The sequence below is a fragment of the Dendropsophus ebraccatus genome, chromosome 14, assembly GCF_027789765.1.
Source record: "Dendropsophus ebraccatus isolate aDenEbr1 chromosome 14, aDenEbr1.pat, whole genome shotgun sequence".
Classification (NCBI taxonomy): Eukaryota; Metazoa; Chordata; class Amphibia; order Anura; family Hylidae; genus Dendropsophus; species Dendropsophus ebraccatus.
In genome coordinates, this window is record NC_091467.1 from 21442796 (window position 1) to 21465080 (window position 22285).

Consider the following 22285-nt stretch of genomic DNA (forward strand, 5'->3'; position numbering starts at 1 on the left):
TAGACCTCTTCTCATACCCAAAGAGGGAGAGATCTGTCAATCATAGATACATGGGTGGAAGGTAGCCCCATGACGAACGGTTCAGGCAGCATTAACGTAATGGCAGGCTCCCTTTAAATGCAGACTCAGGTTAGATGTGGGGGCACGTCAGTGTGACTTCACCCATGTTTATTCATGGAGAGTGTAAAACTAGAAGAATGTTAGCAAAAAAGGCCACATCTATGTACACCGTAAAACTGTCCGTGTCCACCGACTCACCATGTGACATGTCTGGTCCATGGTGCAGCGACAGATACTGCATGTCAGGATCCGAGAGAGCAGAGCCTGGGAAAGGGTGCGGCTCAGCACACATCTGTAACTGCTGCTCCAGAGACTGGATGTGGGCTACGTGGCTCAGAACAAGGCCCTTCTGTAATACAAAGACATATAGAAATATTATATTCATTACCATTTGTCCATAGAGAAATAATATATTCATTACTCCTGATCCACTTACAACCACAGGTGCCTGAAGCTTAAAGTGATATGAGTTTTCAGCAGTATCTGCTGCATCCGCTGCCTGTCTGCTCCTCTGCCTGTGGCACTGTTCAGCTCGAGGCTCACACTGTTTCACTCGCCTTAAATGTCGCAATAAAAATAAATATGTATATGTGTATATGACAGGGAGATAGTGATGTAGGCTGGAGGGGGGCTGATTAGGGGCACGGACATCATTTAGAGCGGTGGAGATAAGCTCAGAAACAAGATCCAGACAGCAGAGGAAGATGTGTTGCCTTAGTAAAGAGGGGACAACAGGAGACAACACCACGTTGAAAGTGAAAGGACTACACAACCTCCTGTTAGGGGTAATTCAAGCAAACACAGTCATATTTGTGAACATCAGAAACTCCACTTTGGTAAGTTACTGTGATAATTATATTTAGATATAATATTCTGATAGCAGATGATCCCTTTCACTATACAAGACTTGGAAAATGTTGGACTGCTCTATATTCCTTGTAGGATTTAGTGACATAGGATAGATTTCTAATGTTGCCTATAAATATTGTATGTGCCATTTGCAGAGTATGCATGCACATAGCAAATGAACATGTTGTCATATAAATGTCATAGAAATTGGAATCCTCTATAGAAAATCCATGCTCTTTACCCTGCCATCTCCTTTGTTTTTAACACCATTACAAAATGCCATCACCATCTGCTACCACTTGGCTTTGCTACAGCGTCTGGTTCAGTCCCACCACATTTTTCTCTTGTGTCTTGTATTTTTCTTTCTAAATTCTCTTTTTTTCCTTTAAGATATACAAAATATATACAAAAAGTAGAGCAAAGGAAAATGACTATGGTCGTGGTAACTATGCATATTAACTTTTGTGTATTGTAGTATACAGCTTAAAGGGGGCATTTGGGCATTTTTTTTACTTAACTGGTGCTAGAAAGTTATAAATTTGTAATTTATTCTATTTCAAAGCCTTCCAGTACTTATCAACTGCTGTATGTCCTGCAGGAAGTGCTGTATTCTTCCACTCTGACACAGTGCTCTCTGCTGCCACCTGTCAAGAGCAAATCCCCATAGAAAACCTTTCCTGCTCTGGACAGTTCCTGATATGGACAGAGGTGGCAGCAGATAACACTGTCAGACTGGAAAGAATACACCACTCTTTGCAGGCCATACTGCAGCTGATAAGTACTGGAATGCTTGATTTTTTTTTAATAGAAATAATTTACAAATCTGTATAACTTTCTGACACAAATTGATTTGAAACATTTTTTTGCCCCTTTAAAAAAGTCAGGAACTCTACCAATGGGCTGATAATCAGGGCTCCAGATTTAAAGGAAATTGGGGAGTCTATGATAGTGCATGATACTATGGAATAATATACTAGCAGCAGCCTTTTCTCTGATCCAGCAGTCGAATCTATTCCTGGGTTAAGTGGGCAGGGTACAAGTATATGGATCTCTGAATTGTGTATATTTTTAGCTTCTCTATATGCGATTTAGTTTTTTTCCCCTGCAATTTATAAAAAATATTACTATAAATGGAGGCTTGTCGTCCCATATGAATATTAGTGTTTGCACAAAGTCCTCATCTCTTCTTCCGGTTATCTTGTTTACGATGTGGATCACCTCTCTGCCCTCTCCCACACTCTGCGTTCCTAGCTTTACAGACAAGCTCTATTGCCTTGCTCTTATACACCTACTATAATCTACCATCTCATTCTCTCTTCATTGCCCTCCCACACATTTCCTATCTCGCTGCTTTCTTGTGTATCCATCATTTCTCCATACGCCATCCCCACAATCACCTTCTCCTCGCTCCATACAAATGTACAGCATCTAGCTTCCTTACTACCTCATCACTCATCTCACCCAATGTACAGAAGTCCCAGAAATAAAACCATCTCCCTTGTTGTCAATAGCTTTATATTTATAGCAGCAATATGCTAGGCAGTACTACGTTATCAAGTTGTATTTTTACAGTGGACCGGTCCGTCAACGTTTAGGGCTTCAGTTGGATTAAGGATCTTGGTTAGGATTTAAAGGGATTTTTTTTTCTTTTGTCAAAAGGGTCAAATTTGGCAGAAAAAATGTACTTCATTGCCAATGCCCTTCCATTGTCGTTCTGTTTCTCTCTGGGTCTCGGTTAATCTCCACTTCCTGTTCCTGTCATAACTCACAGGAACTCCCTCTCCCAGTGATTGGCTATAAGTCAAGAAGAACCAGGAAGTGATGATCAATAGGGATCTGGTGAGTGTTGGAATGGCCGTGAGTAATGGCCGTGAGAATAGCAAGTGAGTAATGTCTGGCCTGTTAAAAAGTAAAAGGACTGGACAACCCTTAAAAAAAGTCAGTTTAAAGTGTACCTTTTAGAAACCTTCTCACGTGTCAGAGTGACTTATCAGAAGTTGTGATAAGTAGGGTGCAGATGCTGATACCCCCCACTGATTGTTTGGCTTGATGGAGCTCTGTGTCTTCCAGCTTCTGCTTGTGCCAGGTTCATGGAGTATGGGTGCCATTATAGTCTAATGGAGATGCATAGCGACTAGAGAGGAGCACAACTCAAGTCTGATCGTTCGGCATCTGAATGCCGATGGCTGAATAAGTTGGATGCAGCCCTAGGGAATCCGGGAAAATGTGGATACTGCCTATGGCCTGGACTACCTGGGGCGGCATCCATCCTCAGCCACCAGACTCAAGCATGCTCATGTTGCACTCATCTCTAATAGAGACTGCCAGGGTGTCTGTACTCGGTCTGCTTTCTGATGACAGCCGAGCAGAAGCAAAGGAATACAGCACTCCCAGTGATTTTTGGGAGTCTCATCAGCTGGACCCCAACCATATAAAATGTCTGACATGTCAGAAGTTCTTTAAACTTTTATGTGGGTGGATCCTAGAATCTCGGTGGCTGCCAAACATCTCATGTGTATGGGAGCTGTAAGAATGACTTGGGCATTGATCCTTACTAAACCAGCCTTGTTAACCCACTAGATCTCACTTTTTCTCTTAGGGAATGCGCAAAGTCTTGGAGAGGCAGATCTTCAGGACTGATCATGGAGAGGCAGATCTTCTGTACTGTGATCATAGAGAGGCAGATCTTCAGGACTGTGATCACGGAGAGGCAGATCTTCTGTACTGTGATCATGGAGAGGCAGATCCTCAGGACTGATCACGGAGAGGCAGATCTTCTGTACTGTGATCATGGAGAGGCAGATCCTCAGGACTGATCACGGAGAGGCAGATCTTCTGTACTGTGATCATGGAGAGGCAGATCCTCAGGACTGATCACGGAGAGGCAGATCTTCTGTACTGTGATCATGGAGAGGCAGATCTTCTGTACTGTGATCGAGGAGAGGCAGATCTTCTGTACTGTGATCATGGAGAGGCAGATCCTCAGGACTGATCACGGAGAGGCAGATCTTCTGTACTGTGATCATGGAGAGGCAGATCCTCAGGACTGATCACGGAGAGGCAGATCTTCTGTACTGTGATCATGGAGAGGCAGATCCTCAGGACTGATCACGGAGAGGCAGATCTTCTGTACTGTGATCATGGAGAGGCAGATCCTCAGGACTGATCACGGAGAGGCAGATCTTCTGTACTGTGATCATGGAGAGGCAGATCCTCAGGACTGATCACGGAGAGGCAGATCTTCTGTACTGTGATCATGGAGAGGCAGATCTTCTGTACTGTGATCGAGGAGAGGCAGATCTTCTGTACTGTGATCATGGAGAGGCAGATCCTCAGGACTGTGATCACGGAGAGGCAGGAACTCCCTCATACTACCCACTTCACTGGAAACCAGCTACAGCCCCCCTCTTTCTGTGGTTTGGTGGGTTTGCTTTGTATTTAGCAGCCGCCTCTACAACTTTTTTAAGGTTATTTGCATTTCCATTTGAAGGAGATGTTTTCATCCTCAAAAAGGTCAAAGAAGATATTGGAGAACATTGTGAGCCTTGTGATCAGCTGCACACACAGATCTGCTCTTTCGTGTTTTTTTTTCTCTGATTTGATTGTGAGAAGCTGACATTGGTGGCTCTATGGTACGTTACATAACTTGTGTTATTTGCTAAGCCCCTATGACTTTCTGAATCACCTTTCAGAGAAGATTGACTGCATGCAATGAACAACCTCAAAATAATTTCTTGAGTAAACAGAACAGCCCTGACATTTATAGGAAGACAGCACAGTACATTTTACCCGTGTCTGCTGGTTATTAAATAATCCATCTAGGGCTATATCCAAATGAAAGTTATAAAAAAAACATGTGCTCATCACATCCGATAAATCCATTCCAAAGGACAGACAGCGGAGCCCCTCCTGTAAGGACAATGTCCTTGTCCCCTCCACCCCATGCGTTTCCTTCCTGTACTATTATTGCCAGGACTCCTTCGCCTCTCTTGTGCACACACTTCGTTCTCACACTTACCATCTCACTTAACTCCTCGTGCAGCTCGCTCCTCTCGGCGCACATCTTTTCACACGCACGCACCATCTCTCCCAGCTGCTCTTCATTTTCTTGGCTGTTTTGAAGCTGGAGGAAAATTACAGTTATATTATTGACATGTGAACAATCTAAATCCAACATGTTATTCAATTTCCAGTAGCTCCTGGTATATATGTTGCAGTGAAATGATAGAATCCAGGGATTTGATCAAATCTTGGGAAATGATGAAATGAACGCTGTTCCATCATTTCCCAAATGCCTGACCCCTTTCAGGAAAATGACGGAATGAACAATCGAGGAGTCGCCCGGCTCTATGTTTGGCGGCGGAGGCGGACAGGGGAGCAGAGCGGCACACCTCGCTGCAGGCATATGGCGGCGGGGGGCGGACGGAAACTCCCGACAGGCACGGTGGCAGAGGCGGACAGGGGAGCAGAGCGGCACACCTCCCCGGCAGGCATATGGTGGCAGGGGGAGGACATAGACTCCCGACAGGCACGGTGGCAGAGATGGACGGGGGAGCAGAGCGGCATGTCTCCCGGCAGGCGTATGGCGGCAGGAGACCGGACAGGATTGGCCGGCAGACATATGGCAGGGGCAGTTGGGGGAGCAGAGCGTCACACCTCCCCGGCAGGCATATGGCAGCGGGGCGGATCAGGGAAAAGAGCGGCACACCTCCCGGCAGGCATACGGCGTTGGGGCAGAGGGGGAGCAGAGCGGACGGGCCGGGGGAGCAGGAGGCATGTCACAGGGGCGGACGGGTAGCGGAGAGGCACACCTCCCAGCAGGCATATGGCGGCAGGGGCGGACGGGGAGATTTTTGCAGAAGTTTTTAATTTTACTTATTTATACTAGGACCCACTTGACCATAGGGACAACGTGATTGGTGTAAGTGAATATAGATATAAGACGTGTCCTACCATAACCGCTACAACAAAAAATTTCTTTTGATTCTTGAAATGGTTAATTTCAATTTAAATCAGACTTTTTCGGCTTACAAAGGAATTGCTTACAAAGGAGCTTATATAATGTAACGGTATTCATTGCAAAGTATGAATACCTCCTATCGCTTGTTACCGTACTATACTTTGTTTTTAGGAATCAAAGTGCAGTCACCTAGTGCCACGATTGTGTAACTTGTCACTGCCATATTGTTCTGTTTTCCCTCTCGAGAATCACCCCTAGGAGAGTGTGAAAGAGGTGGGTGTACGCTGCCATTTATGCTGTGTGTCATTATTACTATAAGTAGTTACTCTAGAAAGGAGAGAGGGGGTGGAATTAGATTTTATATACACATGAGTCATCAGGTTAGCGGTGCCAGCAGGGATATATATACATATACATAGCGACGGAGCAGGGTGGGAGTAGTGCCAAGCAATGTTGAAGACTCTTCCCCACTCACCTCATGTTGGGAGATGTCGTTGTGCAGAAGAGATCCTTCTTTTGTATCATAGGGCGAAAAGTTTTGCTCGTCGCCAAATTCGGTGATGATTGGATACTGCAGGTAGGAAGAAAGAAAATGGTAGAAGGTCAACGCAAAGGTCACATGACTGTTATAAAATATACACCATATAAGACTCATCAGATATTCACATCTAGTAATACTAGTCTTGACTTCTTTTGGCAATTCTTTTTTTTTTTTTTTTAAACATTTAAAAAAAAAAAAAAAATAACCTTCAAGTCTTTCAGAATTCGTTTTGGCCATTAGGTTTAGACTTCCTGTTCTATGTAGATCCTTTCCCAGCAGGCTTCTTCTTATTAACTGGTGAGACCAGTATATAGATAACTGAGGTGCATACAATGGCTGTTGCTTACACCCCCCACCCCCACCCCCAGCCCCCATAATAATATATTACAAATAAAACAAAAAAAAAATACCATCAGAAAGTAGAACATTTGTCTATAGTCAATCATAACAAATCTAGGCAATACATTAAAAATTAAGTCTGCAAGCGGCATGTTATAGAGCAGGAGAAGCTGCACAGACTGATATATAGTTTTGAGGGAAAAGTTTCGGGATAACTTGTCATTTATTCATAGAAATCTTTAGTCATTCTGGGTTAAGTAGTCAAGTGGTCGGTCCTACTCATTGAGTGTGCATATAATTAGCTGTCAATCACTAAGTAGGACCACCTACTTGACTACTTATTCCATAATGAGTAAGAATTACATGAATAAGTACAATATCTTCAATATGACAGGTTCCTGTTAAATGTACTCTGGCAAATATTTTTTTCTTTCAAATCAGCTCATTTCAAAAAGTTATACAGATTTGTAATTTACTTCTTTTTAAATCTTCCAGTACTTATCAGCTGATGTATGTCCTGCAGGAAGTGGTGTTTTTTTTTCCAGGGGGCAATGCACCTAGGATTTCACTGCATTGAGCGCTTTCACTAGCAGCAGGCAGTGTTGTTGTTTGGCTGGTCTCCCTGAGATCAGCGATCTGTTTCTCTTGTGGCTTTACTAGGCATTTCTCCCACCTAGCCAGAATCCTGTTCCACACTGATGAGGGGCAACACCCCGAAACAGCTGTATGTGGATGGTTACCTGGCCTTGGTTTTTCCCTTGTCATTACATTGACTTATAGGGCCACTTAATATGGGGGTTTTACAGGAGACCCCCCTTGGCTAGGTCCTTCCCGGAGGGATATCTGGCTAGTCCTGTGTTTCGAGACTCTACAACGAGGCTCCGTGGACTCTTCTTTTGCATATTCCTGTTTCCTAGGGGGCAATGCACCTAGGATTTCTTTGCATTGAGCGCTTTCACTAACAGCCGGCAGTGTTATCATTTGGCTGGTCTCCCTGAGATCAGCAATCTCTCTTTTTTCCAGTCTGACACAGTGCTCTCTGCTGCCACCTCTGTCCATGTCAGGAACTGTCCAGAGCTGTAGCAAATCCCCATAGAAAACCTTTCCTGCTTTGAACTGTTAGTGTCACGGACAGAGGTGACAGCAGAGAGCACTGTGTCAGACTGGAAAGAAAGCACCACTTCCTGCAGGACACACAGCTGCTGATAAGTACTGGATGATTTTTTGAGATTTTTAAATAGAAGTAAATTACACATCTATATAATAATAAGCCATAATGTTTGATAATTATTTAATCCAATTATATTTTGTAGAGAATACCCCCATAACAGGTATGTGATCCCAACGGTATAGGACAGGATGGGGGACTGCCAAGCATCTCTGGCTGACTGGGAGGTATATGGTCTGTACTGCTGCAGATGGGCCGCTTAGGAATCTAGGAAAGCTGGTAGCTCTAATGGCATAGAGATTATTTCTTAGGCTCTGTTCACACAATATTCTAATGGAGCATACAGCAGTAGGTTTCTAAGTGTGAGAAGAAACACAGGAAAAACATACAAACTCCTTACAGAAGTTGCCTTGGAGGGATATGAACCTAGAACATCAGCACAGTAAGACAACAGTACTAAGACTATGGGCTAAATGGTACACTAACCTGACAGATTATTTGACCTCTGCGACTATAATATGACCTGCTAGTCACTAAGTGTGAAACATGACCTTATACACAGTTATTGAATGTCAGGGAGATTATTAGATGTGTTGCATGGTGCATTGTACCGTTTATTATGTGTTCAAGGTGTTAGTTTTTACTACTGCAGGTGTTTTTCTGCACATAAATTTTTAGTCAAATCTATCGTTTACCTTTCTTTAAATACATAGAGGTATATATATATATATAAACAAATAAATATAGAGACAATAACATGAAACTATAGCAAACAGTAAATCTTAAAGGGAACCGCTCCCAGAACGGCTGCACAGACCTCACAGCCGGGTCTCCTATGGTGTCGGGGGTTCCGCTAACGGGACTCCTTGCCTGTCAATCACCCCGCAGAGCGCGCTGACAGGACAGAGAGATGTGACTAGTCACGGCCTAGTTCATGGCTCTCCCCCTGCCTTGTGTGCGGGATTTAAAAGCATTTTACCTGATATGAAGCCTACGGAACCAGGAACCCCCAATACCATAGGAGACCTGACTGTGAGGTCTGTGTGGCCGTTCTGGGAGTCCAATCAGCTGATTGATAACCTTTAAACTACAAAATGACATCTTATAGAATCACTCGTGTTCTCCGAACCTGAGCGTGTGACATTTGACTGACGGTGGCTGAAGAAATTAGATGGAGCTGTACTGCTGACTGGAAAATATAGAAACAGCCTATGGCCTATGGTTGTATCAATGTTTTTAAGAAATCCCAAGGGCTGCATCCAACTTCTGCAGCCACCGGTAATCAAAGCTTGCTCGCTGTTCGCTCATCTCTATTCATAATGATTGGATCCAGCGCCTTCAGCTCTGTGTTCAGCACCATGGACAGCTCTGTGTGTAGACACAGAGCTAAATTATTATTACCGTATTTTCCAGCGTATAAGACAACTTTTTAACCCTGAAAAATCTTGTCAGAAGTCGGTGGTCGTCTTATACGCAGGGTATGGTCACCCCATACGGTGGGGGGGCTACAAAATGGCCCAGATCCCCACCGTATGGGGTGACCATTTTAAAAAAAAACAGTTACCTCACCCGGGTCCGTTCCCGGACTCCGCGCGTCTTCTCCTCCGCTTCCGTTGCCGGTGCAGCCAGTGTGACGTACACTGACTGCGCCGGGGATTCCCGGCGTATAAGGCGAATCTCTGACAATCTGATTAATAGTCAGGGGTCGTCTTATACGCCCAGTGGCCTTATACACCGGAAAATATGGTTGTTTTTATTATTATTATTATTATTATTATTAAAGTAGAAGTCCAGTGGAAATTTTTATTAAAGTATTGTATTGCCCCCCAAAAGTTATACAATTCACTACACAATACACTTATTACAGGAAATGCTTATAAAGTGCTTTTTTCCCTGCACTTACTACTGCATCAAGGCTTCACTTCCTGGATAACATTGTGATGTCACTTCCTGGATAACATGGTGATGTCACAGGGCACTGGAGGGACACTGAGCATCCCTCTGCCATCATCCTATCCAGCAGCCACAGCCCGCACAGCTCTGGGAGTCGGGTCGTGACATCACCATGTTATCCAGGAAGTGACATCACCATTTTATCCAGGAAGTGACATCACCATGTTATCCAGGAAGTGACATCACCATGTTATCCAGGAAGTGACATCACCATGTTATCCAGGAAGTGAAGCATTGATGCAGTAGTAAGTGCAGGGAAAAAAGCACTTTATGTGCATTTCCCGTAATAAGTGTATATTGGTGATTTGTATAACTTTTGGGGGCAATACAATACTTTAATAAAAATTTTCGCCGGACTTCTCCTTTAATTATTATTATTATAATTATTATTATTATTATTTATAAAGCTTTCTTAATTCCAGAGTGCTATACAAGCGATAGGGGTGAATAAACAGGCACATTACAGGATCAAAACATATTACATGAAGGCAAATGGCCGGCTGCTGCATGAGAGAGGACCCTGCCAGCGAGAACTTACAATCTATAATCGCTAAAGGCGCTGAATCCAATTGTTATGACCATGTGAATTTGATAACTTTTGATCCTCATATACACAGACATATTACAAATCTTATTGCGACAATTGATTTCTTAGACAATTGTGGTGTTCTCTGATATGCTTCCTTCCCATTGGAAAAACCTGCCCTTTGTCCAGTATGGCAGCTCTCTAGATGGCAGCCATGTTCCAGGCACAACCTTAAAGATGGCCCCCTCAGCCATTACTTGCTCAGGTAGTCAGATATGTAATTTGGAACCAATACAAAGAGTTTGCATCTGGTTTCATATCCTTTTTTGACTTCCTGATACATGGAGGAAATCCAAAGGGAGGAGAGCAGGAAATGGAGGAATCGCAGATAAGAGCATTAGCCGAATTTCACAGGCAGGTAACAGTAAGATCCCAAATTAAGCTATTAGGTGGTTGTTTCTACTTCTCACTACCCCATAACCATAGTAAACAAAAAAAAGTTTACAAACAAGCTGTATAAAAAAAAACTCCTGCGCTATAACCAACAGGGTCCATATTAGGATATAGCCAGCTTTAAGATTCAAACATTATTTTAATGTGAGTTTGAGAAAATTTGCGACAATTTCCAATGACACCTTATTTTGATACCTGACTCTGACACCTGACCTCTAAATATAACAGCTGAGTCTAAGGGTCCATTTACACAGAAAGATTATCTGACAGATTATCTGCCAAAGATTTGAAGCCAAAGCCAGAAACAGACTATAAACAGAGATCAGGTCATAAAGGAAAGCCTGAGATTTTTCCTCTTTCCAAATCCATTCCTGGCTTTGGCTTCAAATCTTTGGCAGGTAATCTGTCAGATAATCTTTCAGTGTAAATGGACCCTAATTAGAAATGAGCGAACCTGGAGCATGCTTGAGTCGATCAAAATTAGCGGTGGCTGCTTAAGTTGGATAAAGCCCTAAGGCTATGTGGAAAACATGGATATAGTCATTGGCTGTATCCATGTTTTCCAGACAACCTTAGAGCTTTATCCAAGTTCAGCAGCCGCCACTAATCAAATACCGAATGTTCGGGTTCAGATCGACTCGAACCCGAACCTGGTTCGCTCATCTCTAACCCTAATACCTGACTCTTCTGACACTGACAGCTAACCAGTTATTAGTCACTCAAAGATTCTTAATTGATAATGTTGTTTTATCAGGGGTCAGGTATCAGAATCAGAAGTAAGGGTCAGATATCACAGTTAGAAGTCAGGGTCAGGCATCACAGTCAGAAGTCAGAGTCAGGTTCAGAATCAGAAGTAAGGGTCAGACATCACAGTCAGAAGTCAGGTATCAGATTCAGAAGTCAGCGTCAGGTATCAAAATAAAAAATCAGGGTCATCAAAGTCTGAAGTCAGGGTCGGTTATCAGAATCAAAAGTCAAGGTCAGAAATCAAAAGTCAGGGTCAGTTATCAGTTATAACTCAGGATCAGATATCAGAATAAGAGTGAGTAACTGGTTTCAAAACTTATCAAATCTGCAGAAAATCTAGGTAGTAAATGACCTGTGGCGTAGGCCTCAAATCCCCACAATGTAAGCTTTTGTTAGTGAAAAGCTGATGATAAATTGGCATTATTCTGAGTTTTATATCAGCACAGTACATGATGAGGGACTGGCACACTAAATGAGGGGGTGGCACAGTACACTAGAGGGGACAGGGACATAGTACACTGGAGGGGACAGGGGCACAGTACACTAGAGGGGACAGGGGCACAGTACACTAGAGGGGACAGGGGCACAGTACACTAGAGGGGACAGGGGCACAGTACACTAGAGGGGACAGGGGCACAGTACACTAGAGGGGACAGGGGCACAGTACACTAGAGGGGACAGGGGCACAGTACACTAGAGGGGACAGGGGCACAGTACACTAGAGGGGACAGGGGCACAGTACACTAGAGGGGACAGGGGCACAGTACACTAGAGGGGTCAGGGGCACAGTACACTAGAGGGGACAGGGACACAGTACACTAGAGGGGACAGGGGCACAGTACACTAGAGGGGACAGGGACACAGTACACTAGAGGGGACAGGGGCACAGTACACTAGAGGGGACAGGGGCACAGTACACTAGAGGGAACAGGGACACAGTACACTAGAGGGGTCAGGGGCACAGTACACTAGAGGGGACAGGGACACAGTACACTAGAGGGGACAGGGGCACAGTACACTAGAGGGGACAGGGGCACAGTACACTAGAGGGGACAGGGGCACAGTACACTAGAGCGGACAGGGACACAGTACACTAGAGGGGACATGGGCACAGTTCACTAGAGGGGACAGGGGCACAGTACACTAGAGGGGACAGGGGCACAGTACACTAGAGGGGACAGGGGCACAGTACACTAGAGGGGACAGGGGCACAGTACACTAGAGGGGACAGGGACACAGTACACTAGAGGACAGGGACACAGTACACTAGAGGACAGGGACACAGTACACTAGAGGGGACAGGGGCACAGTACACTAGAGGACAGGGACACAGTACACTAGAGGGGACAGGGGCACAGTACACTAGAGGGGACAGGGGCACAGTACACTAGAGGGCAGGGGCACAGTACACTAGAGGACAGGGACACAGTACACTAGAGGGGACAGGGGCACAGTACACTAGAGGGGACAGGGCACAGTACACTAGAGGGGACAGGGGCACAGTACACTAGAGGGGACAGGGGCACAGTACACTAGAGGGGACAGGGGCACAGTACACTAGAGGGAACAGGGACACAGTACACTAGAGGGGTCAGGGGCACAGTACACTAGAGGGGACAGGGACACAGTACACTAGAGGGGACAGGGACACAGTACACTAGAGGGGACAGGGGCACAGTACACTAGAGGGGACAGGGGCACAGTACACTAGAGGGGACAGGGGCACAGTACACTAGAGGGGACAGGGGCACAGTACACTAGAGGAGACAGGGGCACAGTACACTAGAGGGGACAGGGACACAGTACACTAGAGGGGACAGGGGCACAGTACACTAGAGGGGACAGGGGCACAGTACACTAGAGGGGACAGGGGCACAGTACACTAGAGGGGACAGGGACACAGTACACTAGAGGGGACAGGGGCACAGTACACTAGAGGGGACAGGGGCACAGTACACTAGAGGACAGGGACACAGTACACTAGAGGGGACAGGGGCACAGTACACTAGAGGGGACAGGGGCACAGTACACTAGAGGGCAGGGGCACAGTACACTAGAGGACAGGGACACAGTACACTAGAGGGGACAGGGGCACAGTACACTAGAGGGGACAGGGGCACAGTACACTAGAGGGGACAGGGGCACAGTACACTAGAGGGGACAGGGGCACAGTACACTAGAGGGGACAGGGGCACAGTACACTAGAGGGGACAGGGGCACAGTACACTAGAGGGCAGTGGCACAGTAAACCAGAGGGCAGTGGCATAATGCATTTGGGCATGGCGGTACGTCAATAGGGGACAGTGGTATAGATCATTTGTGCATTAGGGCACAGTGGCACCATTCAGTAGTTGGGGCAGTGTCAGTTTCTTCAGTATGCTATTCTACAGATATTACCTGCCCAGTCACTGGCAGTGGGTGAAGCTAGTCACTGGGCAGGTAATATCTGAAGGGATTTATTTTATTTTTAGATAATTCAATACCTTTAAGAGCTCATGGTGGAATAACTGCTCAGATCAGGGAATCTCACAATTTTTCAGGACGAGTGAATGCAGCCTAAGGATCAAGACAATTGGGCAGCAAACTTTACAAGGATAAAATGTGAGAAGAGCACATCACCTGAAAGTCACTGAATATAACTGGGGCCCATTTAGCATCAGGGCCCACAAACCTTTAGCTATGCCCCTTCCAGCACCCCACTGATCAGTTGCTCTGCAGCCATACTTACACTTAGAATAGAGCCGCAACTCGGGTACTGGCTATTAGACTATGAATTGTTTGTTTCCTAGAAAACCCCTTTAATTTACGTAATTGCCCTTTATGGATCAAACTGCATGTCAATGGGCCTGTGGGGGCACCACTGGTATACACAGATCCTGCAGAGTGTCATGGGTTCTGCTCAACAGAAAGAGCAGGGTCATGTAATTGTATTAAGAAACCCTGAGCAAAAAGTCCTGGCGACCTGACCAGGGGAGTGTGTGGCTGTATAGCCGTCCTTGTATCATTATACCATATCTGTGGCCTCTCTTTAGTAAGCAAAGAGACTGCGGCAGGGCTAAGTATTCCTATGTGATGGGGCCAAACAACTTAAAGCCCATGTGCTTTGTACATGGATAAATAATTGCTCCCTGAGCTATTAAATGCCCTACATTACATATAGTTCCTTTCTCCGTCTACGACCTGCTCTACAGCATCACTTTTTATTCTACATCGCAGCTCAAATTGGAAAACTCGGGGGTCAACGCTGATTCTGTCTGGACTGATAAAACATCGCCTCGGCTGGGTTAACAACAAAAAACTCTATGAGATTAAAGGGGTTGAAATACTAATAGCCGTCCTTGGGATCAGCAGGGCTCAGACTCCCAGGAACCCTCGCCGCTGAGCTCATTTGAGCACTACAGCCTCTTCAATGTTCTGGCAGTCAATTTTTAAAGGGGTAATCCAGATTGTATCCAAAATGCTCAGGAAAGGGGGCAACCAGCTGATTGGTGGAGATCTGACTGCAGGAGGAAAAACTCTACCCCCCCCCCCCCCCCCCCCCATTCATGGCATATACAGGTCCGGGGCCTGCACCTCCTGTATATCAGGATGGAAATGGTGATAACCCATCTCAGTCAGTGACCAGCTGGGCAGGCAGGGAGTCCAAATTAGAGATCAGCAGGAGATGTTCTAGGACTAGGTGTATTTTTCTTTTAACCCATTCAGTCTTATTTTCTGTTATCCTGCTAGACAACAGCCCTTCAATTCTGCAGGGAATGAACATCAGCAAGAATCTTCCTAATGATTCCCATATTCCCATATCAGCTTCCAGAACACAAGGAAGAGCTGCAGTCGTACCTGAATTTTCAGTGTTTTTTAATGGAGTTTGCCTCTAACCTAATACAAACCTCCTCATATGTTCAGTATGAGTCCATTATAGAGTGTTTATTATAATCCAGACTGATACAGTCACCGTTATAGTGTTCTGAAGTGGTTGTGCATGAATATCGGGACTAGTGAAGCATCTTTATAACTAGGATGCTATAACGAAGCTAAGATTGTAATAGGGACTATAATGGTTGTCATCAAGCTTCAGCCATCAACTGCCTGTTAGCAGGGTCACTTAAAGGGAATCTGTCACTAGGTTTATGCTGCTTTAAATGAGGGCAGCATAAACTAGTGACAGAAATGCTGAGCAGATCAGAGTATTACCTACATCATTCTGTTCAGCCGTTCTCCTAATATGCAGGAGAATAGGATTCTCACCCCCCCCCAGCTGCTGATTGACAGCTGCCTGCCTATACCCAGCATGGATAGATAACTGCCAATCAGCAGCTGGTGGGTGGAGTTTCCGGTTCTCATGAGTATCCAGGACTACTGGGCCCATGCACATAATGGAGAGGGCTGGTGACTATAGATCAGCTCCCACTGAGGGGAAAGAGAATTGAGCTGCAGTAACCCAGCTTGGCCACTACACAATGTATGGCGCTGTCTGCTTCCTTCTCACTGTGTATACTGCTTCCACAGCTTTGATTAATGGGATTCCAGGTGTTGATCTGTTTTGAAGTTTTTAATAAATTTTGCCCAAAATACAATGGAGTAACCTTGCAGTAAGTGATCAGATTCTTTGCAGCACAACAATAAGAGTAAAGAAGCATTACATGGTGCCCCTTCACATCAGTGGGTTGTCTGTGTAATGCAAAGTAGTACAGGCCCTTGAGAGCAAGAGACACTCTTTATAACAACTAAACTTTTACCAGAAAAATATAATATAGGGGTTATGGAAATGATTCTTTAGACTGGAGAACAATTTAACTTCTTTTTAAAAAATATCCAGTCTTACAGTACTTATCAGCTGCTGTATGTCCTGCAGGAAGTGGTGTATTCTTTCCAGTCTGACACAGTTCTTTCTGCTGCCACCTCTGTCCGTGACAGGAACTATCCAGAGCAGTAGCAAATCCCCATAGAAAACCTCTCCTGCTCTTCAAGCTGGAATGAATACACCACTTCCTGCAGGACATACAGAAGCTGATAAGTACTGGAAGACTTGAGATATTTTTTTTAATAGAAGTAGATTACAAATATCTGGCACCAGTTATTGCTAGAGTACCCCTTTAACTTTTAAAAACTGTGAATTAGCATTTTCCTCTACATCAACACAGTTGGGTTATATGTTGGATTTTTTTTCAACCTTATCAACTTGACAGATGACCACAATAGCAATGTTTTGATTTCTGAGGCTAATGCTCCTTACAGTCTCATCCTATTGCTGCTCTCACTTTTCCAGCCTCTTAAAAGATTCTGATCATTGTTTTTGCGCAGGGATGGGGAACCTTCAGCTCTCCAACTGTTTCAAAACTACAATTCCCATCATGCCTGGACAGCATTGGCTGGTGGGAATTGTAGTTTTTCAACAGCTGGAGGCATGAAGGTTCCCATCCCAGAGAACAGATATATATTGAACATTGATACATCGCATGATTCCTTAGCCTGTCTTTGTAACCTAGCCAATATCACATATACATCTATTCCTGATACATTATAGGCCCCATATCCTTCATACAGTTAGTAGTCACATACTGCATTGCAGCCATGAGTGCCTTTAGCTTGACCTCTCACCCCATCATCTTTACCATTGATTTTGGATATTTATACCTCCCTCATCCTGACACTTTCCATTATCAATAATAACTATCAATAATGATCTATATAGTAACGTCCTAGATATTATTACACGCCTTATGTTCCCTCTGTGACCTCTCTTGCCCGTTTCCATGCACTTGCAATAGCCTTGTCTTATCATTTCTGTGTGTTACCAATATATTATATGATCCCTAATCTAATCATTTTCTTATGTGATCATATATATATATATATATGTATATATGTAATATATGACTTTAATGTGTTACATTACCAACCGTCCTCACAGTGTACATCACTGATATGCCTCCCTTGCTAGATAGCAGATGTGGTGATGGCTAATGTAATATGTGCAATATAGGAAATATAAGAGAAGACCTAATATAATAAATAGATATTATGAATGAGATTTTGTACTTCCTATACATTCTAATAGCCACCCCGTAACTCTACAGCTATTGCAAAACTACAACTTCCATCATGAACTGAAAGCTTTCGGCTGTCAGTGCATGATGGGAGTTGTAGTTTTGCACCATCTGGCAAATCATATGTTGGTAAACATAGCAAACAAACCTGTCAATGTCTGATATATTACATGATGCCTGATAACACAATATAATACATAATATAATAAGTGATGCATGTACAATGCAGATGTAGCACCCTCATTATGTATCAGTGATATAACAGTGCAGTCACCTAATAATACACATTGCTAATCATAACATATCAATAGTAAGAGATAATATAGATCACAGTGCGCTTCATAGTATTTTCTGACCCCAAGCGGATGGGGATAATGTGATAAATCAGTTAATTTGTGTAATATCACTGATCACCACTTATATGAGTATTGTGTATATACTGCTGCTGGTGATGTTGTGCCTCAATGTGGAACTTTTTTTTTGTTAATATCGCTATGTAATAGATTAATTCTATTCTATTATTATGTTAAAGGGGTTATCCAGCACTACAAAAACATGGCCACTTTCCCCCTCTCTTGTCTCCAGATTGGGTGGGTTTTGAAACTCAATTCCATTGAAGTAAATGGAGCTTAACTGCAAACCGCACCTGAACTGGAGAAAACAGTAGGGGGAAAAGTGGCCATGTTTTTGTAGCGCTGGATAACCTCTTTAAAGGAGAAGTCCGGCGATTTATAAAATCTGGAAGCCAGCAGGGGAGAAATTGATTACAAGTTCTAACCTACCCCCGCTGGGAGTAATTCCTCCCCCCCCATCCGAGTTGTGACGTCATCACAGCCAGTCAGTGACTAAAGTCAGGGCAGTATTAAAAGCTGCTGCTGCCCTAGGCACTAAACCTGAAGACGCCCCATCTTCACTCCTGACCAATACCACCATACTGTGACTGGATAACACTGCCACACCAGACCAGAACAACACCACCATACCGTGACTGGATAACACTGCCACACCAGACCAGAACAACACCACCATACTGTGACTGGATAATACTGCCACACCAGACCAGAACAACACCACCATACTGTGACTGGATAACACTGCCACACCAGACCTGACCAATACTTCCATACCCCCCACCCCCCTCGAAAACACACCAGATTTACTGGCAAGTCTGAACAGGAGGTGGGAGACAAAAATAAAATAAAAACAAAAAAAAAGTTGTTCCCTTCCCCCTGCTCCCTGGTACTGCCCCCCTCCAAGGTGCTGCCCTAGGCACTGGACCACGGGTGCCTAGTGGTAAATACGGCCCAGACTGAAGTAGCGTCCGGCCCTAGTCACTGACTGGCTGAGCAGCCAGTCCATCCGCCGGGTTGTGATGTGTCAGCAATAGAGATCCCAGAGCCTGGCAGGGGTCCAGAGGCTGGTCCCGGCACTCACTGCGGGCACGTGGAGAGGTAAGTTAGTACCTCAAATTTGCTCCGCCCCTTCCAGATTCGAAATTGTAAATCGCGGGACTTCTCCTTTAAGTTGTATGTTATCACCCAGATGATATAGCTGGGATAGATACAAGAGTAGGAATCCTGTTATAACTTAGTGATGTCCAGTTATAGGCTGGGTTCACACTACGTATGACACCGGCCGTCCTGTGACCCGGCCGTGTCACAGAACCCGACTGATCCCGGTCACGGACATTAATCACGGACATTATTGCAAATTGCAACAACGGCCATGATTAATTCACAAAATACGTTGTGTGAACATAGCCATAAGATGAGGAGTAATATATCGCAGTAGGAAAATAAACCAGAGTTGTATCGCATCACTCACCATCTTATAAATATCTTACACATATTGTAGTAATAATCCCTTGTCATGTATGTGATATTATATACTGTATAATAGACTGATGAGTCGTGTAAGATATCAGTAATATATATAGGACTTAGAAGAGGAAAGTTCTTATTATTAATGTGTTATATTGCATTGCCGCTCATCTTATAAGTGTTATGATTTGTTATATAATCCTTCATGATATGATTGTATAGATGAGGAGACATATATATATATATATATATATATATATAATGAGTAATAAAATACACAAGTGCTATATCGCATCACTCCTCATCGGATAAGTAATATATATTCATATATGATGGGATTCTATACATACAGAAAATAGTCATGTAAGATATCATGTACGTACACAAGACACTTATAAGATAAGGAGTAATATACATTGGTGATATACCCACGTATTATATTGAATTATTTTTTATCTCATAAATATCATGTTATAATGATGTTATATCATTTCTTATCAAGTTTTATATGTGATTTAATGCATATAAGCGATAGGAAGTCACAAGGTATCAGCGATGTATACAAGTTATAAGATGTAATAACGTACAGTAGTGATATACACAAGTGCTATTATATCACATTACGCCTCATCTTATACATATCTCTAATGTTATAATGATGATATGTCATTTTTGATCATGTACATATAAATCATAAGGAATATTGTAAGATATCACTGATGTATTCAAGACGCTTGAGGAGATGAGGAGTAATAATAACATAATAAAGATAAACAAGTGCTATATCCCTCATCTTATAACTATCTTGCACATATTGTTATAATATGTTGTATAACTTCTCATCACGTATCTTCATATGTGAAGTGATTCCATATATATAGCGAGATATCAGTGACGTATACATGACGTATATATAGGATGAGGAGTAATAACATATATTAGTGGTATACACAAGTGTTATATTATATGACCCCTCATGTTATAACTATTGCTATGATATTTTATATTACTTCTAATCACGTATGATATGCAACATGATTCTATACATATAGCCCATAAGATGATGTCATGGAAGCCATCAGTGATGTATACACAATTAATAAAATACACTAGTGATCTATTGCATTACTGCCCATCTTATAAATATTGTACCCATAATACTATGCTATATCATTTCTCATATGTGATTGTATACCTAGAAATGATAAAAGTGATGTATACTGACCTATATTAGCGATATACACAAGTGTTATATCAATCTTATAAATATCTTCGGCATGGTATAATGTTGTATTATTTCTCCTTATGTATCCTACGTGATGTGACGGTATACATATAACTAATATCAGTGATGTATACTGACATATTGATACTGATATCAATATGATATTGATACTGATATTAGTGATATACACATTCTATCAATCTTATAAATATCTTCGGCATGGTATAATGTTGTATTATTTCTCCTTATGTATCCTACGTGATATGACGGCATACATATAACTAATATCAGTGATGTATACTGACATATTAGGCATATACACGTTCTATCAATCTCATAAATATCTTCGGCATGGTATAATTTCTTCTTACATATCATACGTAATGTGACGGTATACGTATAACATGAGGAGACATGTAAGATATCAGTCGTGCACAAAAAAAAAAAAAGTTCTATTACAGGACTCCTCATGTTATAAGTATCTAGGTTATGTATATGATAGAGCCTTTCAGTCATATTACATAGCATCGCCATGAGTCTTATAACATGATCCTTCAGCATCTATCTGTCATGTATGTCCTATACTACCCCCGTATACCTCCATGACCTCCTGTGAGCTCTGAGCTTTTCCTATCCTGATGGACCCTGCGCCTCTTGACCCCCTAGATGCCAGCAGCAGCAGGTGGATAGCAGTCAGTGCCCACCTTGATCTCATAGACTTTGAGTTTCCTGCGCAGTGTGGCATTCTCTCTCTCCAGGGCACTGAGTCGCTCCTTGATGTCCCCATAGGCAGTTATTAAAGCAAAGTGGGAGGCAGAGCACATGTCCTCAGACTGGTCAGTGTTGGGACTGTCCACCCAGTCGTCCTCTTCCTCGTCCTCTTGCGCCAATGTCTCCTGGGCAATGATGCTGATGTCATCACCAAACACCGAGTCCATGTCCAGGTGCAGTGGGAGAAGCCAAGCGGCGTTGAGCCCTCTGCACTCGGCGCCCTGTGAGGACGGCAGCGTTACTCTGGACGGGTCCCACAAACAAGGGGCGTCCACTGTTGCAGGAAGTTATGGACGCCGCCGTCCAGGGTCAGATAAGGAGTAGTCACAGCAAGTTGTGCGCGGGCATTGGACAGCGCACTCTATCCCTAGGAAGCTCGGCAGGATAGCCAAGGGGTCAACTCCTCGATGGTGCCTTGATGCACATGTAAAAGCAGGGGGCCCGATGGAGTCTGGAAAAGAGACATGGAAGGATGTAGAGCCAATGATGTGCTAGAAACTGCATATCCTACATTGTCCACTGGCAGCAATGCCCAGGAAGGTGCCCTGTCTCGCCGTGCTGGTCTATCTGGCTTGTTATGATAAGGTCTGTCTGGTATTGTCCTGCTGTATCACCATGCTCCCTCCTCCTCTTCCCAAAGACCTCCTCTTTTCCCCTCCATTCAGTCTGCATACCCCGTGACACAATGACATCAGTTCCTCTGAATCACCGGCTCAGGGATCCTGGAAGACACAGTGATCTCCCTGCATCCCTGCTACATATAATGCTGCGTATAATGCTGAACATGCAGCAGCTGTATACTGCAGTGTACAGATGTATACTTATC

At 43.8% G+C, this 22285-nt stretch overlaps 1 protein-coding gene across 2 annotated transcripts in view; it reads right to left on the bottom strand.

Annotated features, from left to right (window-relative positions):
- The window catches only part of TBKBP1 (TBK1 binding protein 1), a 52800-nt gene extending 30717 nt beyond the window's left edge, over nucleotides 1-22083 (bottom strand). For both annotated transcript variants that reach the window (XM_069951749.1, XM_069951748.1), the window contains exons 1-4: nucleotides 21393-22083; nucleotides 6345-6440; nucleotides 4928-5032; nucleotides 259-409 (exon numbers count right to left, since the gene is read on the bottom strand). In XM_069951749.1, the coding sequence (XP_069807850.1) occupies nucleotides 259-409; nucleotides 4928-5032; nucleotides 6345-6440; nucleotides 21393-21626 (586 nt within the window). In that variant the 5' untranslated portion in view covers nucleotides 21627-22083. The remainder of the gene's footprint in view (nucleotides 1-258; nucleotides 410-4927; nucleotides 5033-6344; nucleotides 6441-21392) is intronic.
- Between the last annotated feature and the right edge of the window lie 202 nt (nucleotides 22084-22285).